This window comes from Rhipicephalus sanguineus, chromosome 6 (assembly GCF_013339695.2).
Source record: "Rhipicephalus sanguineus isolate Rsan-2018 chromosome 6, BIME_Rsan_1.4, whole genome shotgun sequence".
Lineage (NCBI taxonomy): Eukaryota > Metazoa > Arthropoda > Arachnida > Ixodida > Ixodidae > Rhipicephalus > Rhipicephalus sanguineus.
Genome location: NC_051181.1, coordinates 30,419,060 through 30,442,057, shown reverse-complemented (window position 1 = coordinate 30,442,057; position 22,998 = coordinate 30,419,060). Strand labels below are relative to the sequence as shown.

The 22,998-nt window shown below is 45.8% G+C and overlaps 1 protein-coding gene across 1 annotated transcript; it reads left to right on the top strand.

Annotated features, from left to right (window-relative positions):
- Nucleotides 1-4,758: 4,758 nt before the first annotated feature.
- Nucleotides 4,759-22,626, top strand: LOC119395674 (60S acidic ribosomal protein P1). Its single transcript, XM_037662665.2, has 5 exons — nucleotides 4,759-5,010; nucleotides 5,090-5,150; nucleotides 7,675-7,818; nucleotides 18,856-18,915; nucleotides 22,555-22,626. The coding sequence occupies exons 1-5, from the start codon at nucleotides 4,939-4,941 to the stop codon at nucleotides 22,566-22,568; spliced, it is 351 nt and encodes a 116-aa protein (XP_037518593.1). The 5' UTR covers nucleotides 4,759-4,938; the 3' UTR covers nucleotides 22,569-22,626.
- The last annotated feature ends 372 nt before the right edge of the window (nucleotides 22,627-22,998 follow it).

Below are 22,998 nucleotides of genomic sequence, written 5' to 3'. Positions count from 1 at the left end.
AAGTGGAAGGTGGAAGCTTGGGATGAGAAAATCCATAAACAGGGGGCGGGTGCTCGAGCCGACTTTTCGACAAGTGGACTTGTCTTCTTCAAGGCTGGAACTGATTTCCTTACCTCTCGTAGCACAGCCTAACCAGCCACCGGCATTTATAAACAAATACTCAAATGCACTACCAAACATAAATAATATCCTCTGTAAGTATTACCCAATACTGGCAAGCAACGAGCGCCTTAGAAAAGCATTTCCCGGAGTACCAAAAGTCGTGTATCGCCGCAGTAGGAATTTTAGGGACATGTTAGTGCATGCAAAAGTAAACCCTCATTCTACTGCCCACATAACACGTTGTTTTCGTCCGAGGTGTAAGACTTGTACACCTTCAAGGTGACGTTATAATTAAAAGCACCAGAAGTGATTATGTCCATTACATAAAATCTAGTTTTACCTGCACTAGCTCAAACGTTATCTACATGAGCAAATGTTCATATTGTAAGAAACGGTACATTGGCGAAATGGGACAGCCCGTTAATGTTAGATTAAACGGGCATCGCGCGGACACGGCGAAAAAGTTATCTAAAGCAGTGGCACAGCATTTTAATGTAGCAGGTCACAACTTCGACGATCTCAAACTTTACATACTTCAGTCAATCTTCCGGTCCCCAAGAGACAGAAAATATACAGAGTCATACCTTATTCACAAGTTGAATACACTCCAGCCAGCAGGTATTAACATTTCAAAGGGGGCTCTTGAATCCATTCGGTATGGTACATACACAACAAAAACCAATGAGAGGTAAGCCCTTCTAGGAATTTCGAACCTACTATTGTTGCAATGCCACGTGTTTCCACTGACAATCACTCAGCGAAATATATACCCTCCCCTCTCCCCCCCCCCCCCCCCCGTTTTTTGTTCCTTTCTTTTTTGCCTTCCTTATGACTCACCCAGTCCGTCAAGGTGGCCTCTCCCCCCCCCCCCTTCCCCCACCCCCACTATGGTAGTTGCCCTCCCCTTCTCCCTTGTGGTGGAGAGGGCACGAAGCACATACACACGAGAGCTGAGGAAATCGGTTCTAGCCTTGAAGAGGACAAGTCCACTTGTCGAAACGTCGGCTCGAGCACCCACCCCCTGTTTACGGATTTTTTCACCATTCCAATTTAGGCAGATGGATGTCCTACTAGTAACAGTGGACATAATGTTAAATGCAGGTATTCACCAATTGCCCACTTTTTAGAAAAAATCCACGCATCTCCACGAAGTGAATCATAATGAGTGGGCGAAGCTCTGGGTATCGTATGGGTGTGTAACGGTACGTTACCCAAGCGTTTCCCCATATAATGTAAATTGAGTGACATAAAGTGACATAAAGAGTCAACGACAAAGGTAAGTAGGTCCATAATTTCTACTTTGAAGTTGCCCACTAGTATAAAGGGTTTGTGCTTGCAGGCGTTTTATATTGTTCTGTCACAATTACGATTGATGTTCGTCTATTGTAAAACTTTTTCTTTATTCACATACACACACATATGTTTTGATTATAGCAAGGTTTTCTGTATACCATGAGAGTCGACAACAAAGCTAGGTCTTAAGGTCCATAATGTGTACATTGAAGTCACCGACTAGTACAAAGGGTTTGTGCTTGTAGGTGTTTTGTATTGTTTTGTCACAATTATGATTGATATTAGTCTATTGTTAAACCTGATGCTAAGTTTTAACAATGCACTTTGGCCAATTTCATTAAACCTGGTGTTTTGATTTTACACAGTGCTGTGCCGTGAGCACGGACAACAATGCACAATGGACCAGCCTCGAGCCTAAGGTGCTTCACCCCTAATAAACAAGATCAGCCACTGACATGAAGTCGGGACCATCTGTCCAAATATCTGATTGTACAAGAGAAGGGGAGTGGATGGAGGGTCTCGTTTCTTTTTGAGGCTGATAGCCGAGGAAGGCATAGGGTGCATTATTTGCATTCTTTAACTCTAGTGTAGTAATTATGACACAAGTGGAAACGAATAAACGAATTAAAGTGGACACAAAAACACTTTCGCTGTCAGTGGAGCCCATTACCTACATCCACCGTATTCGAAGGCTGTGGATCGTGACACAGGCAAAGGTGTTTCTTTGGCCACTTCATTCCTGTTTGTGTATTGTTGCCACCTGTCCGGTTTTAGACCAGCCAGGCCAGTTTTTCAGATGGCGGGCCGGCCAGTTTTTTATGTCATAATATTACGATTATTTATATTTTGGGTGTTTTATAAGCGACAGTTCAACAACTACGACGGTAAATATTTATCGTCAATCACCAAAACTCTTACGCTATTAGTCAACCACTTTCTGGGATCCCTTCAAGTCTAGCGATCATTGGAATAGAGCGTATTATTGCGCGTGTATGGTACATGAATATCTGACATTTTTGTGGCATAGGCATATTTTAACATTCCTTTGTGTCTATAATGGCACTGGCCTGTTGAATTCAGATGCAAAGAAGGGCTTTTTTATGGACGAAGCATTGTGGTTCCTTTTCAGTGCAGCACATTCAGAGTAATAAGCGAAGCGTCATTCCAATCACGGGTACTTTTATGTCAGCAGTTAGGCTAGTTGGTTAGCTGAGTGTGCTGCTTTTGTTTGTGCATTGGGTTTATTTGGCTCAATGAAAGCAATGTTACATTAAATGGCACTGCATGCCGAAGAATTGACATTGCGTCTGTTGTTCGATTTTATTTTAATCTCCTGTTAACCCCCCCCCCCCCCCCCCCCGTCGAAGGGCAGTTTTTTTTTTTTCTGGTAAAAGGTGGCAACCCTATGTTTGTGTCACAATTACTACGCTACCATTTATTGTTTTATTGCCGCCAGTGTGGCGTAGGGGATAAAGTAAATAAGAAAATATGACTCAGTTTTCTGGATGAACTCCAGGAGTGGTCGGTGCAAAGGCCAGACAATGTGTCCAACGCGCTAAGTCAGGTGGTTACACTACAGATAAAATATCCCCTATGTTTTCCTTGGCTTCGTTGCTTATTGGCTTCGTTATGACTGTCTGATGGTACTATACCCATATGGTCACGGGACAGTTGATGTTCACCACTTTAAACAGGTGCACATATAGAACTCGAGGACAGACGCATCATTGTTGTCTGAGTCCTTCAGTGAGTGGGCACTTAACTACAGGTACACTGTATGCGCCCTCCTCTGGGTCGAACACAAGCCTGTCAGGAGTTGGCCAGGCCCCAGCCATGAACAAGAAGGATTAAAGTAATCTCCACAGTTTCACAGAGAAATGTCATGTCCAAGTATCTGTAGCACAGACAGGGGCAGCGCCGGGATTTCTTTACTAGGGGGCAGCCACGACAAGTGAGTCCTTTCAAGGGGGGCAGGGAGGCGGGGATCGATTATGTTTGATCTTGGGTGGGGGGGGGGGGGGGGGGACAAAGGGGGGGGGGGGGGGAAAGAGAGAATTAAGGAGAGGGCAACTCACGCAGAGAAGCATATGCTACGACAGCATGTGCTTCACTGCGTGATCCATAAATACATGTCCACTCTCGGTGCTGCATGGCTCTCCGAAACGCAGAAGCCTGTGCTGTTGCGCTTGCATCCAGGTCTGATTGTGCCCTTAATTGCTTGCGAGTTTCTTTTGTTTTTCCAGGGTTTCTTGAGCAGATACAGATGGTTCCTGCAAGCATGTGCACATTGCAAAAGCAGTAGTGAAATCTGCTAGCTCCACTGATGCCTAAGATACGTACGGTTAAATGGCACCCCAAATGAAGTATAATATATCTGGGCTCTGGCCGGCCAGTACAGTTGAATCTCTTTATAAGGAAGTAGCATTCGGGTCATAAATTAATTCATTATATCTGATATTCACTGTAACAGTAGAGATAAAAAATCAGCTCTAACAAATCGGCAGTCTACCTCGCGCAAAAATACTAGATATAAGAATGTATGCACTGCGCAAAACAGGGTTTTCGCATTTTTTTTTAAGTTTTTGAGTTTTTTTCCAGTTTTTTTTTGGCATCTGTACTGCTTATATCCACAAAAATTTCTAAAATTTTTTTATCACATTTAAAACCATATTTTTTATGTCGGGACCATAACTTAAAGAAAAATGTAGTTGGGAATAATATTTCAATAATTATTCTACTTTTTATACTACCTTAGAATTTTGAGCCTCGCGCGAACCAAATATGTCTTCGTCACAGCCGACATCGCGGTTTCATTATAGAAAGAATAACTACCACTGAAATCAAGTACATGTGACTTGCCAACTGTACTTAGCAACAGCTATATAAATACTACACTGTAATAAATACCTTGGATGGTGTGAGTTATCAAAGAGCTCAATTTGATAACCGCCATTGTCGTTCCGTCGACCGGGTCGCAGACCGAGCGTTTTAGCGAAAAAGGACACTTGCTCCATCATCCATCGTTAGTGCGAAACATTCAGAGCCTTTCGGACTACGCCTCTGGGGGTTATGTGATGTGTTTCCTTCCTCCGCGTCTCATTCTCGACAACTGCCCATTGACGCTCGTGCGCTTTGTTCCGCGAAATGCGAAACATTTCCTACTCATTCACGAAAGCATTCAAGAACGCGATCAAGGCCGGTAACCGGAAGTAGCAGACGACGCGTCGTTTTCCTATCCACCTGCAAACAAAGTTCGGTTAAACATAAAAATAGGTTTAAGGTAGTTAGGTAGGGTAACTCTATTAATACTATAATTCGTAACAATTATTTAAGCGTTGAATTTATGCGTGTTTGAACTTGTGGTGGCAGCACTGAACCACTGAACGCCTGCATCAGTTTCCGGCCGCCGAGGTAACTTCCTTTTCACTTTGTACGCCATCGCGGCAAGAGTGCATCGTTCTCCTGAGGGAGCTAAGGCTAATCCAGCGGCGTGCACTGAAAATATTTGCCATCAACACCATTTAATAAGCCCATCGAGTCACCATGCCTTCCAACGACGAGCTCGCTTGCGTTTACGGCGCCCTGATTCTCCAAGACGATGAGATTGCTGTCACCGTAAGTAGCGCGCGCGCGCGTGCTAGTCGCGCTGTTTCTGTAGCAGTGACGTTTATGCAAACCTGTTTATTCCGTCTAGGCCGAGAAGATCAGCACCATCCTGAAGGCTGCTGGCGTCGAGGTCGAGCCGTACTGGCCTGGTGAGTTTTTATTGCATGCGTCGACGTTTCAGTGATAGCACCGTCGCTTACGAACGGCCCACGTGCAGTTTGTGCTATTCTAGGCATTGACGATAAAAATATAGGCGAAAAGAGGTGTCCTTCATCACGATGATGACGTAACGGCGTGAAAACTAGACGGGGAAGAATGACAGACAAATGGGTGCTCTGGCTTCGTCCTGTTTTTTATTCAGACGTGGTCGTCAGCCTATCATCTGTCCACTGCAGCACGAAGGCCTTTCGCAGTGATCTACACTGAACCCTGTTACGTGCGACCCGATTCCATACTGTGCCCGCTTATTTCATCTAATATTGCCAACCTAACCCTCCGCTGTGCTTTACTGCGTTGCCCGGTGTCCACCTTGTTCAGCTAACTCGCCATCGGTGGTACCCTGGTCTCTTTAACATGAATACATGCCAACCAGCTCAGCTATCTGTTATTCTAACTTAATAGAATGTTTGTTAACAGCTGATTCTCGACCTGTAACAGCAGCTTCGAAGTCTGTATGAACCTCGTAAACTGCATGAGCCTACAGAAGTACTTGCATCTCGAAGCACCCATCTCGTCTTTGCGATTGTACCAAGAAGGTCCCTTTGTGTTAATGAAAGGCGTTGCGACCCGCTAGAACCTGCCGAATTCGCATTTTGGGCCTTGTGCTGCGATTGTTCTAATGAATGACCATGTGTGTTTTGAGAGCACCATTGTCTCCTGACATACGCCACACCAGAGTGCTTGCATCTTCTAAGCCTGCTGGTGCCAGAGGGAGACTACAGTAGCGGGTGGCCAGGAAGCAGGCTGGCCTGATTCTTGTGGTCTGTCTGTGCCGTCAATGCCACCAACACGGCTGTATATAAAGTGTTCACTGAGCTCACCTCGCCAGGTGGCGCCAGCGGGTTCCTACGTCTGGCCACCACGGTCGTGGTCGTTCAGTGATCCAGCATATGGCAGTGTGATGTCTTGTGAAAAGATTAGAAAAATAGATCAAAACAAAACACACGGCTAAGCACCTTGGTTGTGGTCCTCCAATGATAGCCGCGCGCGTGAACATAGGTATGGCAACCGCTGCGTTAGCGCTCCTTGCATACGACGTCACGCGAATACCTCCTATACCCTCTGTGCATCTTTGACCCATTTTTTTGTAGATTTATTATATTTACTTTAATGTGGGTTCACAACAGAAGGAATGAAGGCAAAATGCTTGAGGCCCGTGTACTTACAGATTAAGGTGCACTTTAAAGAACCCGAGATGGTCACCATTTTTGGAGCCCACCACAACGGCGCCCCTCATAATCATATTTTGTTTCTGGCATGTAACACCCCTACAGTTATTACGCTAGTCCACAGATGTATTTTCAGATGAGCAAGAACAGGGGCTCTTTATCATCGTCCTTGCGTGATTGTGTGCTTTCGTTGCAGTGTTCCTAAGCAATCACATCAGCGAAATGTGACAGCTTCTGAAATGCGTTTGTAACAGTGTTTCTAGGACTGTGCCAAGCTTTCTACCTTTGCACAGTGCCAAGAGTGCTGTGAGGGTTCAGTACTGGCACAGGCAGGGTAGTGTTAAAGGATAGCTGTGTCAAAATTATCGCCCAACAATGAAGTCCAACCTGCAAAACAGGAAGTAAGACGGTGTGGTCGTCCATGCAGTAGTTAAAATGGTATTGCCAGTTATAACAGATGGCGCTCAAACATGGAGGATAACAAAGCAACAATCAAAATGTCGAGGACCACGCAGCGTGCAATGGAATGAAAAATGGTGGGAGTTACATTAAGAGATTGGAAGGCGGCAAAATGGGGGAGGCAACAAACAAGGGTTGCAAATGTCCTAGTTGACATCGAACGAAACAAGTGGGCCTGGGCTGGCCACGTTATGCAGAGAGCAGCAGAATGGTTACCAAGGGATGGGAAACGCAGTCAAGGAAGGCAGAGGGTTAGATGAAGTGATGAAATAAGTTAACAGGGATAAAATCAAATCAGATCGCACAGGATAGGATCAACTGGAGAACAGTGGGAGAGGCCTTCGTCCTGCAGTGGACAGGTGGAGAATAATGATTATTCAGGCCGTGGGTCTTGCTGAGAAGTACTGTTAATGTGTGCTACTGTATTTACTTGAATCTAGGCCGGCCCGATTCTAAGCCAACCCCCGAAATTCGCAAGGCTAGAAACAACAACAACAAAAAAAACCTAATCATTGTACTCGAATCAAAGTCGACGCCCCCACTTTTGCACATCGTTTTTTCGAAAAACACATCAGCTCAGATTCGAATAAATACGGTACGTAGTATTCAGTTACTCAGTTCTAGTCCGCTCAAAACCTAAAGATATGTGATTTTTCTCAACTTCTAATCCCTGCATTGTAAAGAAGCACCGAGGAATTGCAGGCAGAAAGGAGAGGGGAAACTGAACACTTGCAAAATCCGTCCCACTGGTGGGGGGGGAACCCTGCTGGCATTGTATAGACATTGTTCGGACGAGCCTTTTTTCTAAGATGGAGGTGGTGTGCAGGCCTCTTTGCCAAAGCGCTGGAAGGGCTGGACCTGAAGAGCCTCATCTCGAACGTTGGCTCTGGTGTGGGCTCTGGGCCAGCAGCGGGTGCAGCACCGGCAGCCGCAGCAGCAGCAGCTGCGCCGGCAGCAGGAGGCAAGGCGGGTGAGTGGTGGAATACACTTTATTACTCCTGAGGAGCAGCACAATAATGGGGTTAGAGAATGTACGACTCAGTTAAGAATCATTTCGGCTCAAGATTTTGAAGGTTGAATGTAAACATTTTTCTTCTGCCGAACAGCTAACAATACCACGAAATTAATGAAAATCTCCAGAGTACCTTTAGTCTAAACTCATTGTGGTTTTCTTGAGTGCTTTTCAAGGCAGAAACATCATGGAAGAAATTATTTTATTATTTGGTTACGTGTGTTTGCACTCTTTTTTTTGTTTCATTGATGTCTTTCAGCAGGCACTACTGCACGTGGCATAGGTAAAAATTTTAATTAGATGCAGTGATTCCACTCCTGCGCCAACTGCGCCAAAGTGCGCCAAATTGTGTTTACTGCGCCATCCTGATAATATCGACGAAATTTGCGCCAAACTGCGCCAAAGTCTCAGGTTTGGGGGCGCCTATCACCGGCAATCGCACCGCCGGCGCGTCAGAACATGTGCAGCTCGATCTTGGGGCTGCCAATAAAGTCGCAATCATGGACCAAGAATTATTCCGCTGAATAAATAGCGCTCGCGCGTGCGTTCCGAGTAAGCCACGATGCCATGCGCGGTGCCGACGCAGCTTCTCTTCTGCAAGTCGGCTACGACAGCAAAAACGCGCTCTCCGCAGAGGCTCGTGACGTCTAGGCCTATCGGTAGCGAGAAAGTGTGACGGCGATTCATCGGCGGACGTCGTCTGTTCCAGAAACGCTGCTGATAGCTCGTTTCAAGCTTCGCATGGCACGTAAGGAAAGCAATATGTTCAGTAATAACTACATGAGTGCCGCTAAAATGTCTGTCACTTCTGTTTCCGGACATCGCGGAATGAAATCTGGGATCGCTCGCAGTAGATATATGGGACATTATCGAATTTTCCTTGCTTCGCGTTTATGGAAGAGCACGCGAACGGTGGAAATGCGTTGACACTTTTCCTCAGATATACTTTATCCATGGATCTTCATCCAGAACAGCTTTTTCGTAATTCCTTCCGCCAGCGCGTCTGAGTTTGTAATCACTCTGCGGTAAATACCCCCTAAAAGGCCCTGCCCTTTCGAGCTCACGTGCTAGGGTTCCAATTCGAATTTTTTGCTTGCTTTTTTAAAAATGTCATCTCATTAGTAAAATCATACCTCCTGGTCGGAGCAGCCGCAAATGCGCAGCTGTCAGTAGCGGGCCCGTCGCTGACGGCCCACAGTGAAGCGGCTACGCCATGTTACACGTCCGCCTCTCGCTTTCGCGGGTCAATAGCTAATGGTTAAAAAATTCAGTTTCGCTTAAGAGCGAAGCAATGAATGCGATACCAAAAAATTGTATTGTGAAACGAAGTAAGACTAGCAGCTAACTCTTTTGGATCCGATCTCGCGAGCTCGACAAAACGCTGGTTTAAGCGAATATGGCCCCTCCAGGAACCGAAGCGTTTTCTTGCTCTGAGTTCTCTGAACGCGAAGTAAGCGTTGAGAACACAGCAAGTTTACGAGCCGTCTCCTGATGCCGCGAGATAGCGCGCGCGCGCAAGCGACTGCGCCCTTCGAACGATGCGCTCGACCCCCCCCCCCCCTCCGCTCCCCTGGCGTCCCTTCATGCTTCTTACGAAAGACGGGCAGGGTGTTTCCTCTCTGTTTGATGAGCAATCGACGGCAGGCCCGCACGCGGGAAGATGTTATCTCATGCGCTGTCCGTGCGGCGGAGACAGACGGCCGGCTAGTTTAATCTCCGCTTCAGCCGCGTTCGTCGCCAGCGCTCGCGAGCTTTTACCCGCGGCTAGAAAGCGCGTGATAATGTTAATAATTTGGACTTCATACGGAAAATTACAGCAACGACGACGGCAAAAATCCGCCGAGAGTGTCCATATAATTGCTATCGCAGGGGTCAATGTACGGGGCAGATTTTGCGCCCCCCCCCCCTCTTAGGTGATTGGGGGGGGGGCGCCCCCTCCCCTGTGCGCACGCCTATGCTCCTGAGTTGATTTTTTCCATGAGATTTGCAATGAATCGAAATATTTCTAGCCTTCATAAGAGCCCCATAATAATACTCAGGTGCTTGAATGTAATGCAATATGCTTCTGTATTGCACTCCAGGATGTAAAATTCGCTGCTCCAAAGTGCTCCCAGATGCAAAATTATCTGCTCCAAAGTGCTCCAAAATGAAAATTTTGCTGCTCCAAAGTGCTCCAAAACGGAAATTTTGCTGCTCCGAAAATTGCTCCAAATCAGAAGTCCTCGGTAGCATCACTGTAGATGAGTAACCATAGCCGAAACTACAATTAAAAAAAAGTGTTCACCATTTGTTAAAACAATTCCTGCATAGTAGAACTTAACTGCATGTCATATTTTGGTTTCCCCAAGATGATTGTTGGCATGGAGATTCCACAAAAATGGAACAGTCTGACTGCACTAGTTTCCGTAGTTTAAACCTACCATTTAAAGGGGTACTGACACCTTTTTTTCGAAGGCAAGTTTACTCTGCTATACAAATCTCCTGTATGCAGAGACTGCTCTGAGCAAGTGTGAAGCTCAGCAAATGCTGATATTTTATTTTGATATTAAAGTCAATTTTTCTATGGCACACCTACCGACATAGACACTAGCTTGACGTCAGGCTACAGTACTAATTCTGGTGACTTCACACAGCAGTCTGGCTAGTTGTGATGATGTCAGGTACCAAAAATTCCAAGATGGCCACTTGTGCATCAGCAAAACGTTTAAAATGGCCACACTGTGCGAAGCGGCTGAGGAAATGTCACTATATATTGTGTGAGCACGTGAAGAGTAGCTCATATCGTGTTGCGACGTCTGGGTACAGTAGGAACCGAAACTAGCTTTTAAAAACATACTGTAATTACGTTTTTAGGGTGCACTCGCGCTTAGCACTACCTTTTCTAGGTTGTTGACGGCTTGCCCTTTCATTTGACACAAAAACACGACAGAAAATTTTCGTGTCAGTATTCCTTTAAATCCAAATGTTCATCATGGAATGGACTTTAACAGCGCAACAGTTAGAATATAGACAGCAGATGGAAAAGACCCACAGGTTTGACAGGTTGCTTAGAGCTACAAGAGACCATGTATACTTTTCCGAAAGAGTTTTGCAAGAGTTCCACCGTTTTGTTTTTTTGCATTTGTAGTGGCCATGAATAATGATTTTCACACAACTGGGATGATACAGCTTCTCACTCGTCATTTTCACACAACTGGGAACAGATGCGGCAGACATAGGTCACGGTTGAGTCCGAAATGAACCAGTGTGATCCACGGCAAAATGTGATCGTGCCATTTTTGGATAGAGGTGACACTGCATTTGACTGACCCCTCAGACGAGAGGCTGCTGCAAATGCCACAAATGTGGCGGCTTTGGTGTCATGCTCAGCCGTAACGTGTGGACTCGTTTTATTGGAAAGAAGGAGCCCATTAGGTTTGAGTGAATGCGATTTGCTCCTAAGGTGGCTCATAAAGGATTGTGTTGCACAATCACGTTTACGGGTTGAATTTGTAGCAGTGGGAACTATGCTCGGATGTACGGGAACCATGACGTGCACATTTGTGAAGTTCATCTGTATGCCCGAAGTGTGTATCCTTGTCGCTGGCCATGTTTGTTTTGAGAGCACCATTGTCTCCTGACATACGCCACACCAGAGTGCTTGCATCTTCTAAGCCTGCTGGTGCCAGAGGGAGACTACAGTAGCGGGTGGCCAGGAAGCAGGCTGGCCTGATTCTTGTGGTCTGTCTGTGCCGTCAATGCCACCAACACAGCTCTCTCTGCATCTTCGTGGCTACACTATATTTTCTTGAATCTCGCATGTAATGTGAGGGGAGACTTTTCCACTTGTGCAAAAGAACAAATGCACAAATGTATTGGAAGGCAGGCATGAACAGAAATAGGCATCTATTCAAGAAATCGTAATGCAGAGTTCTTCCGTCACTTTGCCTGAGAACATGCTTTCATTGGACAATATTGAGCAATTGTCTCAGTGAAACAGGACTGCACCAAAATGCTTTCGTAACTGCTTCTGGTGCAGTGCCTAGCTCTCAGTCTTTGCACTGGGCCAAGACTGCATTGAGGATTCAGTACCGAGACAGCCAGGGTCGCATGCGAAGCCAAACTGTGTAAAAGCGTCTCCCAAGAACTTAGTTTCCTTCCGTGCCATAGAGCTTGTTTCAGACTGGGCACATCCTCAAAATCTCTTGTCCTTGGAAAGTGGGCCTTCCACTGCCCACACTTAAAGGGATACTGAACAAAATTTTTGCCGCCGAGATAAATGACTCAATTGAAAGATTGGGTGCTGAAATTTGTTGAAACAACCTTCATTTCAGCTAGAGACTAGCAGAAAATAATGAATTTAATGCATTTTTCGCGAATTGGCGCGTCTAGCGGCCGCGCCGCGAACTAGAGAGGAAGTGACGCGAAACTCCACGGATAGTGACTCGCCAACCGTGCTCGCAGCAAAATCGCTTACCAATCGACATCGCAAGCCGCCACCCGCTGCCGCGCGTCTCTCTCAAAACGTGTTTTCACGGTCGGGAAGGTGTTCTCCGTGCGTGTTCTCAACCGGCAGCCAACGACGCCATTGCGGCGCTCTCGGCCGTATATTTGTTTTCTCAAGCGGAGCTTGCACCCACGTCTACGAATTTGCCGTCTGTGTTGTGTGCTGCTACGTAATGTGAACGGTGAAGCACCTGACAACGCAGAATGCCTCAACGCTGTTCTGCGCTAGGGTGTGCCCTGTCATACCTTTCCAACAGAGCCGAAGCTCCGAAGGATATGGATTCGCGCTGCGTGCCCACCCCAGCCAACGTGGGTGCCTTCAAAGCGTGACTTTTTGTGCTCCGAACACTTCGAGGATAGTGACTATGAGTTACTGTGTAAATTGCTGGTCCCGGCTGCCGAACCACGTTGGGCTACGGCGGCTCGTCTGGCTTGTTGTCCTTGCTGTCGCTTGACACAGCAGAACCGTCACACGCATATGGTTGTACAGTCGAACCCACTTATAACGATCCCACATCTAACGATCTATCGGTTATAACGACCATATTTGGGTGCACTTACGATTTTTCTATGCTAACCATTGAAGCTGTGTCCAGATATAGCGAACATTTTTCAAAGCCTCCTACTTTTACAACGAACACTTCACACACGGTCGCGGTAAAAATATGGTGCACATACGAAGCGAAAAAAAAGTTAAAATATGCCTTCTAAAGCGTGACAGGGGCGCGCGCTCGCGCGTGCCCCGCTCCAGTTTACTCGCGACTAAGATACCCAGATCGGCGAGCACCGCACGCAGATTTCGGACGCTGCGAGCGAGGTCGCTCACTTTTCAGGCGTTTCTTCAGTGGTAGAATGGCAGTGGGGAAAAAAAATAGTAGGCATCATGAAGCCTTGCGGTCAGCTTTCGCACAGTAACCTTTCCTGACGCCGTTCTCTGCAGCTACGACCGCCTGCGATGAACCAAACAATGCCTTGGAACGCAAGAAGGCATAAATGCAATTGAAGTGATAACCGCGATAACTTTCCATCACAAAAAGGTTCACTGCGTCCTAAACTCGTCGACGCCACAATGTGCCGCGAAAAGTCGTCCGTCTTTCCGGTAACGGCAGAGACCGGTCCATCGGTGATAACGATTGCGGCGATGCCTTCGCGGATAAGCATCAGAAAAGAGCGAAGGCGAGGTGGCGGCCGTCGATGAGCGTGCCATTATGCCTTATAGCCGACAACCTTATCACAGTCATCTGTAGATATCTGCTCGGCTGCGCGTGTGGCGTACTACGCCGTACACTGCGGATTGACGGCGGTACGAGCGCGCCATGCTTAGCCATGCTGCCGTTCGCAAATTCGCCGCCGCCGCGTCGTGAGAGACCGCTTTAAAGTGCGCGTCGCTTTGTAGAAACGAAATTAGCTCGCTGTTGTTGAGCGGCGCGGGCACCGAGAAACGTCGATGCACTGACAGCGAGCGTATACTGCGTGTTTGACTAGGTGACAACTCAAGTGCGCCGCGCATCGTCGTGCAGGGCCGCAAGAGCATCGTGGAGACGTAGAGTGCGCGTTGCTTGGAAAATACTTGTTTTCGCCGCGTTGAACATAGAGGCTAGTCGCCGCACCTGTGCACGGTCCGGAGTGAAGCAAGCACAAAGAACGTACAAACGCGCGCATACGGCATGCAGCAAGCGGCCCGGCAGTGACTCTGCGACCCGAGTAGGCGACGCGCTGCACGCAGCCAGGGATGATCGGCTCCACGTCGCGGTACCGCGCTTCGGTGAAACGGTGTCGGCTCATTGCAAAGGCGGTTAATTCACTCGTGAGCACGCAGCGGGCGTCGCTTCATGACGCGAAAAGGCTTAGCTTGTCACCGAAGGGGTTGTTAGCACTTATGTTAGTGCACAAAAAAAAAAACGGCTTGGCCGCTAAGCGCACGTTTTTAAGGTTTTTAAGGGCGAGTCCATATACAACGAACTACTGATATAACGACCACTTTTCGCGACACTTTCGAGTTCGTTATAAACGGGTTCGACTGTATTTGGCGCATCAGCTTTGGAGGCCTGTCGAACTCGGAGTCGCAATGACCGCTCGTGGAACCACTGTCACTCGCACCTTGCATCTTTGCGCTCTCGCGACACGCTCGGTAGTTGTAGCGGTTTTTGAGGAATAAGCGCTATTTTGTTTCCTATGTGGGGAAAAGAGGACAAGGCTCAGCGCCACACCAGCCACCCTCAGTTCTTGAGAGGAGAGGTGGAGAAAGGGAAGTGGCAGGGCAGGAGAGAGCGTGCCGGTTGCCCCCCTCTTGCTGGAGCACTCGACGTCACGTCCGCCGACAAGCGCAGTGGCATGCAGCCGCCGCGCTCTCACAATCCACTAAAAATACGGCCAACTGCTCGAAATTACGTGAAATAAACGCTAAGTACAGGAACAGTCGTGTCGTCCGAGTCGAATGTAAGTGTTTTCGTAGCTTTTTCAAATTTTTGTTCAGTATCCCTTTAAAGCTGCCACTCCGCAGTGGAGTTTCCCAGCTCCAGGCTGTTACCAAAATACAGTATAAGCCTGCTGCTAGCGTTTTTCAAGGGACAGTAAGAAATGAACAGCTGGGAAATACAAGAGCCGATAAACAAGAAAAATGAAAGAAGATTAGTGGTGCACTGCAAATCTTTATTTCAATGCTTACGCTTGGAAAAACTGCAACATTGCCTGGTGCATTTACCCATGCTCAAGCAGCACGAAGAGTTTTTCTAGCACCTGCAGTGTCTTAGCCTTTTAATAAATCTAGTGCCACCACAGCCAACACCTGCTAAGAATCACTTTTTGTGATAGCTTTGTGGGATTTTCATTAGATGTGCCTACATCCCAGAGCGATAACATAGCACTGTTGGCATAGTGTCGGACTGCCATGGCTCATAGTAGACGGTTGAATGCCTCGTAAAGGTGAAAGTAGCCCGAAAGCGATCATCTTAAGGGGATGACATGGTTTTTAGAGATAACATAGGTTATTTCTTGGCCAAATTAGATGAAACTTCACTGCTTTGTTACGTTTTTTTAGCTTTATTTAACTATCCAGTTCTATTTTACACAGGTCAATTATTTCCAGAGATAATTAGTAATCTCATTCTACTGTTTGCCAAAACAATAAAAAATTATCTATGCAACATAACATCATTATAAACCCATATATAGATACTAGAAAGCCTAGGGAGAGCAACGCTGCAAGCTGATTGGAAATGGAACAACTACTTCTCAATTTACAGCACTAATGAGTTCATGGTCTACACCTAGCCAAAAACAAGAAAATTTTGAATTAATATAAAAAAAATTGGAATTGCAGAATGAAAATCTGCTTGCAGCATTGCTTTTTATGCACATTTAGCTAGGTTGTGCAAAAAGAATTATAGCTCTAGCTGTCCTAGGTCGACTTTTACAGAAGAAGCAAACAAGGGAAGTGGCCAAAATCCATGTTCTGAGAAAGTGAGCAAGAAAGGTTAAAACTTTATTTAGCATTACAGAATGAAAAATATCAAAGGCACACATACTTTTAGTGATTAATATGCACTGGGCATATGATCAGACTGATTGTTAGCATGAGCATGCCTTTTTTTCAAGTTCTGCTGCAACGAGGCTGCTTATCAGTTCAATGACGGTACCGACGCCAATATGCGACGAGTGTCCGCGCATCATCCACGATTTGTCGTATGACACAGCGATGTTTCCCGGGTTGTCCACGTTGAGTTCCGCGTAGATTTCGCGAACCGAACTCGCGTACTCACCCATGAGTTTCGAGGCAGCAAGAGTAGCGGCAGGTGTTAGCTTCTTCTTCACGTACGCCTGCCACGTTTTCGTGTGGAGGCCGCAACGCGATATGTTCATCATTGCAAATATGTCGTTAAAAGCAGTCTGCCTGTTGCCAGTAGCCTGCATTGCGCGGGTGGCGAGCACGTTTACTGTGAATGGATTTATTTTTCTGCTGTCCGTCGACGCGCGGCGAACTCCACTTTGACGACCTGTCACCGCAGTTCACACACACTAGCTCAAGCTTGACGGCAAGGCCGTATTCCCGCTCGCCTCTCCTGATTTCGGTGTCTCCGTTGCAAATCTTGCACTTTAAATGCAATATTATCAAAGCATTTACCGCCTCCAAGTCCAGGATGGTGAAGGTCGTTTTATCAAATGGGGGACCCGCGTGTTTAGCGATAAAACTGCGCTTCCATTCCGTCGCCGCAACAGATGAAATCTCTTGCAGCTTCTCTTCTGCCTTCTTCTTGTCTTCTATCTGTTGGGGCTGCAGAATTTGTGTGTCGTGACGCACACGGCCGCTTTCTGCGACGTCGGCAACTGACGGGCTCGTAGGACTAGCGTCAGTTAGGCCTACCGCGCTGGCGTCGACGGCTGCTGTGAGTTCGTCATCCTCGTTGTTCTGGGTCGTTGCGGGGCGCTTCCTGAAGTTCTCGGCTAGCGATCGTCTCACCCGCTTTCCGTATTTGTGTTTGGCACGGAACTTCTTGATGACAGGACCCATAGCTGTATGCAGTCGACAACACCAGGACAAAATGGCGCACGCTCACGCGCGTCTCGGCGGTGAAGCAGACGCCGGAAACTCCGCTTGGCAAATCGGATGCCTAGATTTCGTCACGTGCCCCAAGCAGCCAATAGAATTGCGCGCTTGTACTTCTCGATGACGCGTTTTTGCTGGAAAAGCAATGAGCAAGGCAAGCCAGCGGTGGCGGGAAATTGAAGATGAAGAACGGCTCTTCCAAACGAGATCAAGATGGCCACAATAGCCCGTGTGTACCGGCAACGGTTCGGCGCGGAAAGAGCGCGATTTTAGCGTCAATTTGCGCTCAGACAAACCTCATATTGGTGTTACAGATTGATTTTATGGCGGAAGTAATGAAAATAGAAGCTACAAACTTCGCAGATTTGTGCAAAAATATAGATTCCGAAAATGTCAGCTTCAAAAAGTAGATTTTTTCGCGATTTTCGGCCTTCTAAGACCCGTGTCCCCCCTTAAGAAATTAAGCCCTACTCCGTCAACACCTAAACTTGTTACTGGTACACGCATTGGCACACTCGGCTGCATTTAGTCAAAATAGAACAGCAGAGCTGAGATGGCGTCATCCACAAAAATGTAGTTAACATGTGTGACTTTGTTCACACCTGCAATTGGAGGCGTGAAAGAACTAAGCACAACCAGTGTTGCGAACTCTTCTGACAAATGATGAGCCTATGCCAATGCAATGGCGGAAACACTCATCTCGAATGCTTTACTTTCGCGAGCATCAAAAATGACATTAAAACCGATTACATCATCATGGACATGGTCTTTGGGTACGTTCCTTCAGATGCAACGTAATTGCTGGGTTACCATTACATTGGATCCTGTAGTAGCTGCGTCGGGACCAGCAGAATAGGTACGGTATAACTGCCGGGAAAATGCAGCAGTGAGAAATGTAAGAGTGAGGTTCTACTGTGCCCTGAATGGAGTTGGAGCGGTCAGGGCTGGTGTGCACTGCAGCACTAAAACAGTGAAAATGGGTTCTGTTTGAACCAGGAAAATCTTTGGCTTGGGTTGGTGTAATTGTTTAGGAATGGGATCGAAACGGGAGCATATACTGGTTGCCAATGTGACACCGCAGTACTCATAGCATTTGTGTTGATGGGGTAGGCTACTCTCAAGTCACGTTATTTTTGAGAGGTTTGAATAAAACTTGTGTTATGTTCATACCACAAAGTTTAAGAGGAAGTGCAATGTTTAGAGTAGCTGTGTTTATTAGTTAAGTCGGGGTTAGTAAGAGGGCTGTTCCTGTGTATTGCCAAGGAAAAGCATGGAGGGTTTTGACAGGCAGCAAGTGCGAATGCTAGCCGTAGAAGACCACGACATCATTGCACGCAGCAGCCAATAGCAGCTGCACATTTTCCCGCTTGCCCAGGGAGCACTCGTTTAGCCCAATCACACCTTTGCATTTAAGACTAGGGAAACAGATGGCCCTGTGGGTCCCTAGATCATAAGTGATGCATGCTTCAGCTACACTACCACTGCTTCCGCTGAACGTGGTAAAGAAGCACAGGAATTCAAGAACAAAACAAAAGCAAGGTGGCTCTGCTTGGATGAATTGTGCGGGGACGTTGGTCTTGCTTTCGGCTTGTGTTTGGCTGCTGCTGCCCCTGCTTTTGTTTGTTTGGAACTTGGTTCTGACAATTTATTTATTATTTAAATAAATTTATTAAACAGTCAGTTAACGGTGCTTATAGCCCACATGTGCAGTTTTCTTGCAATAGCTTGTTGTAGTTTTTTCATTTTCAAAGGCTACATCCCCTCCTTAAGATTCGTGAACTTGTCATTATGTGAGTGTAACAGAAAGGTCAACTTCAAATGGAAATAGCAGAACCAAAAGAAAGACTTATAAAGTAGTGTGTTTGTTGCAGTACTTGAAAAAAGGAACCTCTTGAAGTTTCCGTGTGTATTACAGTGATCAGAGCCCAGTAGGCTGAACACACTGTTCTCTCATGTTTGTGCAGAGGCCAAGAAGGAAGAGAAGAAGGAGGAGTCTGAAGAGGAGGATGATGACATGGGATTCGGTGAGTGCTTATCTTGGCCTGGCTCACAAATACTAGCAGGTTGATTTCAGAGGGGCATTGCAATGCGTTTGCATAAGGGGAAGCAGTTGTGCTGCAAACACGGTGCTGTATGCCAGAGCATGTTGCCGTGTTTGTACTGAAAGGGCTGCATGTGTTCAATGTGAGCCAGGGGGCATTCAGAAGTGTTGGGTGCCTTCGCTGTGCGAGGATTTTATTCCACGAGAGATTCGTCTCTGCACACATGATGTCTTTGCTAGTGCATGAGGGTTTATTGGTCAGGTACCAGCTCTTAAAAGGTCGTGTGCTACGCAATGCCAGCTGGCAAAAAGAGCGTTCCACACATGACTACTATAGCACTGATTAACGGTCCCAGGATTTCATGCACAGAAATACCCAATAAAATGGATGGGAGAAGAACCGTTGTGGCTTAATTGGTAGAGCATCAAATATGTTATCTGAAGGTTGCAGGTTGTGTCCTTAACAGCGAGTTGTTTTTTTGTCGACTTCAATATCATTTATGCCATGCTTTCTGCACTACAAATAGTGTCCCCTATGCCCTCCTTGTCTGTTTGCTTCAAGAGGTCGTGTCTTTTTGAAGAAAGGACCATTCCCCTTGTTTTGCTGTGTGCATGCATTGAAAGGATTGCGGTCATTCGTAGGCACTTGTGTCTGCTACTCTTTCAAGTGGCATGCAAAAAGTTCTGAGGTGGGGATCGAAGCAAGTTTTTTGTTTCTTTAACATTTTTTAAAAGAAACAATCACGTGGTGAAACGTGCAGTTTCATTATACCTTGAGTAGTTCTTAACTTGCACTCTTACATGTGCTGTGTCTGTGGAAAGCCTACAATTTTATTGATACATGCCAAGAAGCTGCAGTGTTTTTTTAAAATCTTTTGGTGCTTTTATTATATTTTTACAGAAAACGCGCCACCACCTTTAGATATTGTAACAAAACTAGTTGTGCACGAATAATTTTGTGGCAAGTAGAATTCCTATGTCCCCAATGATATGTACAGCTTTAACAGCCTCAAACAACTGGAAAAGCGGAGTTGACAAAATCGATCCAGTCCTTACCATGCTACCATTTCCACAAACAACACATGCTCCCTCACCCCTCCCCTAAAAACAAAGATGTATATATAATGTTGAGAAAATGGGCCATGAAGCAGTTGTGCACGTTACCCCATACTACATTGTGTCAGGACTACCATCAGTGTCCCTTTATAAGGGACACTGATGTGAGAGACATCAGTGTGCCTGCATTGAAATGGGGGTTGATCAGAAAATTAGGACGTTGTGCCCTGTTATAACAGGCACCTCATGTACAGGACAAGAAATGCTTCCCCGGTGTGTGTCTCTTATGGAGGGGTTCAACTGTATAATATATTCTCTCGTTCATTCGCACCTCACATACTGCAACTTAGTTTGGGGCACATGTAATAGGACCAATGCACAAAAATTAATTACCATGCAACAAAAAGCATTGAAGCTAATAACTAAAAGGCCAGATAGACATAGACATAGCAATTTATTTTCTGTTTTTCGTGTATTGTGTTTCACTGAATGCTACAAACTTAAACTGATGGTTCTTATTTATAATCGTATAAAACAAGATTTTGCTTCATTCAGCAATATGTACCTCACTCGTCACATTGAATATAACTTACGAAGGACGTCACTTGTTTCAGCACGATCTAGAACAAATTATGGTACCCAATCACTTGACCATCAAATAGTAGATATATGTAACAGTTTTCCTTCTGTAGTAGAATTATCACAGATAAGCAGATCTGTACATTATTTTAAAAAGAAAGTAAGATTACTCTTCGATCCAGGATGAAGTGCTTGTTTTCTTTTTTGTTTTTTTTTTTTTTTTTTTGTTTTTTTGGTGTGTTTTATGTGCATGCAATGTATTTTGCCACTTGCGATGTATACTTCTGTTCACCAGGTTGTACTTCACTGCGTTTCAATTGTTAAGCTACGCACATTGTTAGCTCCACTTGAATTCTGAATTATGATGGATACTATTGCACCTCTTCATTCATTAAATCTATTCACAACTTTACTCTGATGGACATATCAACATGAAATGGTTTTTATAGGTTTTCGTACTTCTATAGCGAAATTGCTTGAAATTGGTATGAACCTTCCATGACTTCTCTACAGTGATGCTGATGAATTGTGCTGTACTGGATGTTTTTCGCTTTCCTCACCGCTGTCCTTGTTTTTGTTTTTTGTTCACGAGCCGGGATGTAGGCCTAGTCAGGAAACAGTTTCGTCTGTTTCCTTTTGCCTCATCTCGGTGGCATGTAACTGTTGTGTACACATGCCAGAATAAAGTATTATAAAGTATTATTATTAGGTGTCCCTACCCGCACGCAACCGTCTCTCTTGATTTGACGAGGGTTTAGAGACTTATTCATTCACCACAGACACTTTTGTGGAACCCTGTGGAGTGCAAGGGCACCAGGCTGCATGCCAGTGTGATAGTTTCACATACATGTGCAGCCAGGAAATGTGTTGCTGGTAGGGCTTTGGTTTGGTGAGACATCGTCTCTGGCAAATGCCTTATTTACTCTCGGATGATTGCACTTTTTCTTGTGTGTGTGAAAATATTGAGACAAATTTAAGGCTACGTCATTACACGTGAATGCTCAGTGGAAAAAAGAGATGCGAGTTCTGAGAATGTAAACAAGGTGTGGGTCAGAATTATTACTGTAACTATCACAAACATCACCCAAATAAAATTCAAGTGAGGCTCACATTTGTAGCTAGCGGACAGATTTATGTAGGTGCTACCCGAGTTGTACACTGGCCTTTTACCTTCCGCACGTGCTATAACTGACCCGTAAATTTTTAATTGGAGTCTGAGTCTTTGTTGCCATCACAGGACTTATTGTCAGGTATGTACATGAGGTCTGTGCAAGGGAAAAAAAAGTGTTTAGTTTTGTCTGAAAGTTTCTGTAGGCTTTGTAGGATGCACATGCTTGACTTGCGTACTTGTCTCTCGATGTACGCCACACCAGAGTGCTTGTATTTGAAAAGCCTGCTGGAGCCAGAGGGAGACTACAGTAGTTGGTGGCCAGGAAGCAGGCTGGCTTGGTACTTGTAGTCAGTCTGTGCCGTCAATGCCACCAACAAGATATTGATTTACTGGAATGATGGGTGTATGTACATTCGAGCTCAGTATGACTTGCTACGTGGGAGCGCGTGGCCTCACTGCTTCAAACATTGCGCATGGCTTCAACTTGCCTCGTTTCCAGAACTAATTGCTGTTCTCTCGCTTGGGGTTGATCCTAATGAGAAAATATTGTTTAGTTGAGGAAATTAGGGTTTGAAGCCATGCGAAATCTTTCAAATAGTGAGGCCACGCGCTCCCGTGTTGCAAGTCGTATCGAGATATCCTTTTGAGATACTCAGCTTGGAATTTGATGGTTACCGTTGCTGTGGATGTACTAGAATTGGAATGTGTGCAATGCAGTAAAACGGACAAGAAAGGCACACACAAACTGCATGGGATGGTGGCACTGATTTGAGTCACTTAATCTAAGCAACCAGTGAAGCTTAATTAAGCCGGTCACTTGTGTTGCAACTTCCTTGCGTGCCGTTGAGTGGCAGTTCTGTTTGTTTCTTTGCCCAGGTCTCTTTGACTGAAGAGGCAGGTCCTGTGGAGCCATCTGTGCCTGTGAATAAAGCTTGCTTTTTACCAGCAGTGCTGGTGACTGAATTTGGCATTTTGACTGTCTGGTTATCTCACTGCCCACAAATGCTTGATGCATACGGTCTCAAGTGGCCCCCACAGAGTGCATGTTAAATATCAGCAAGAAATTTCTACATAATCGGGTGCATGCTTGCCTTCATTTGTCATGTGCCGAAAATTTTTTTTTTTCATTGTGCTTTCTTAAAGGAAAGTCATCGGTGATGTGCTAAACCAAAGTAGGAAGAAATGAAAGTATTTTAATGCAAACAAGGATGATTTAATTTCTCACTGATAGCAACAAAAAACAAAATGAAAAGCCTGCAAGATTGGATAAGTTGTGAGGTATGTTTAATCTACTTTTCATTTTAGGCACCATATAATCTG

Coding starts and splice junctions, on each gene's coding strand:
- LOC119395674 (XM_037662665.2), top strand. CDS start 4,939: ATGCCTTCCAACGACGAGCTCGCTTGCGTTTACGGCGCCCTGATTCTC. Junction 5,011..5,089: donor ACGATGAGATTGCTGTCACC/GTAAGTAGCGCG, acceptor TATTCCGTCTAG/GCCGAGAAGATCAGCACCAT. Junction 7,819..18,855: donor GGCAGCAGGAGGCAAGGCGG/GTGAGTGGTGGA, acceptor ATGTTTGTGCAG/AGGCCAAGAAGGAAGAGAAG.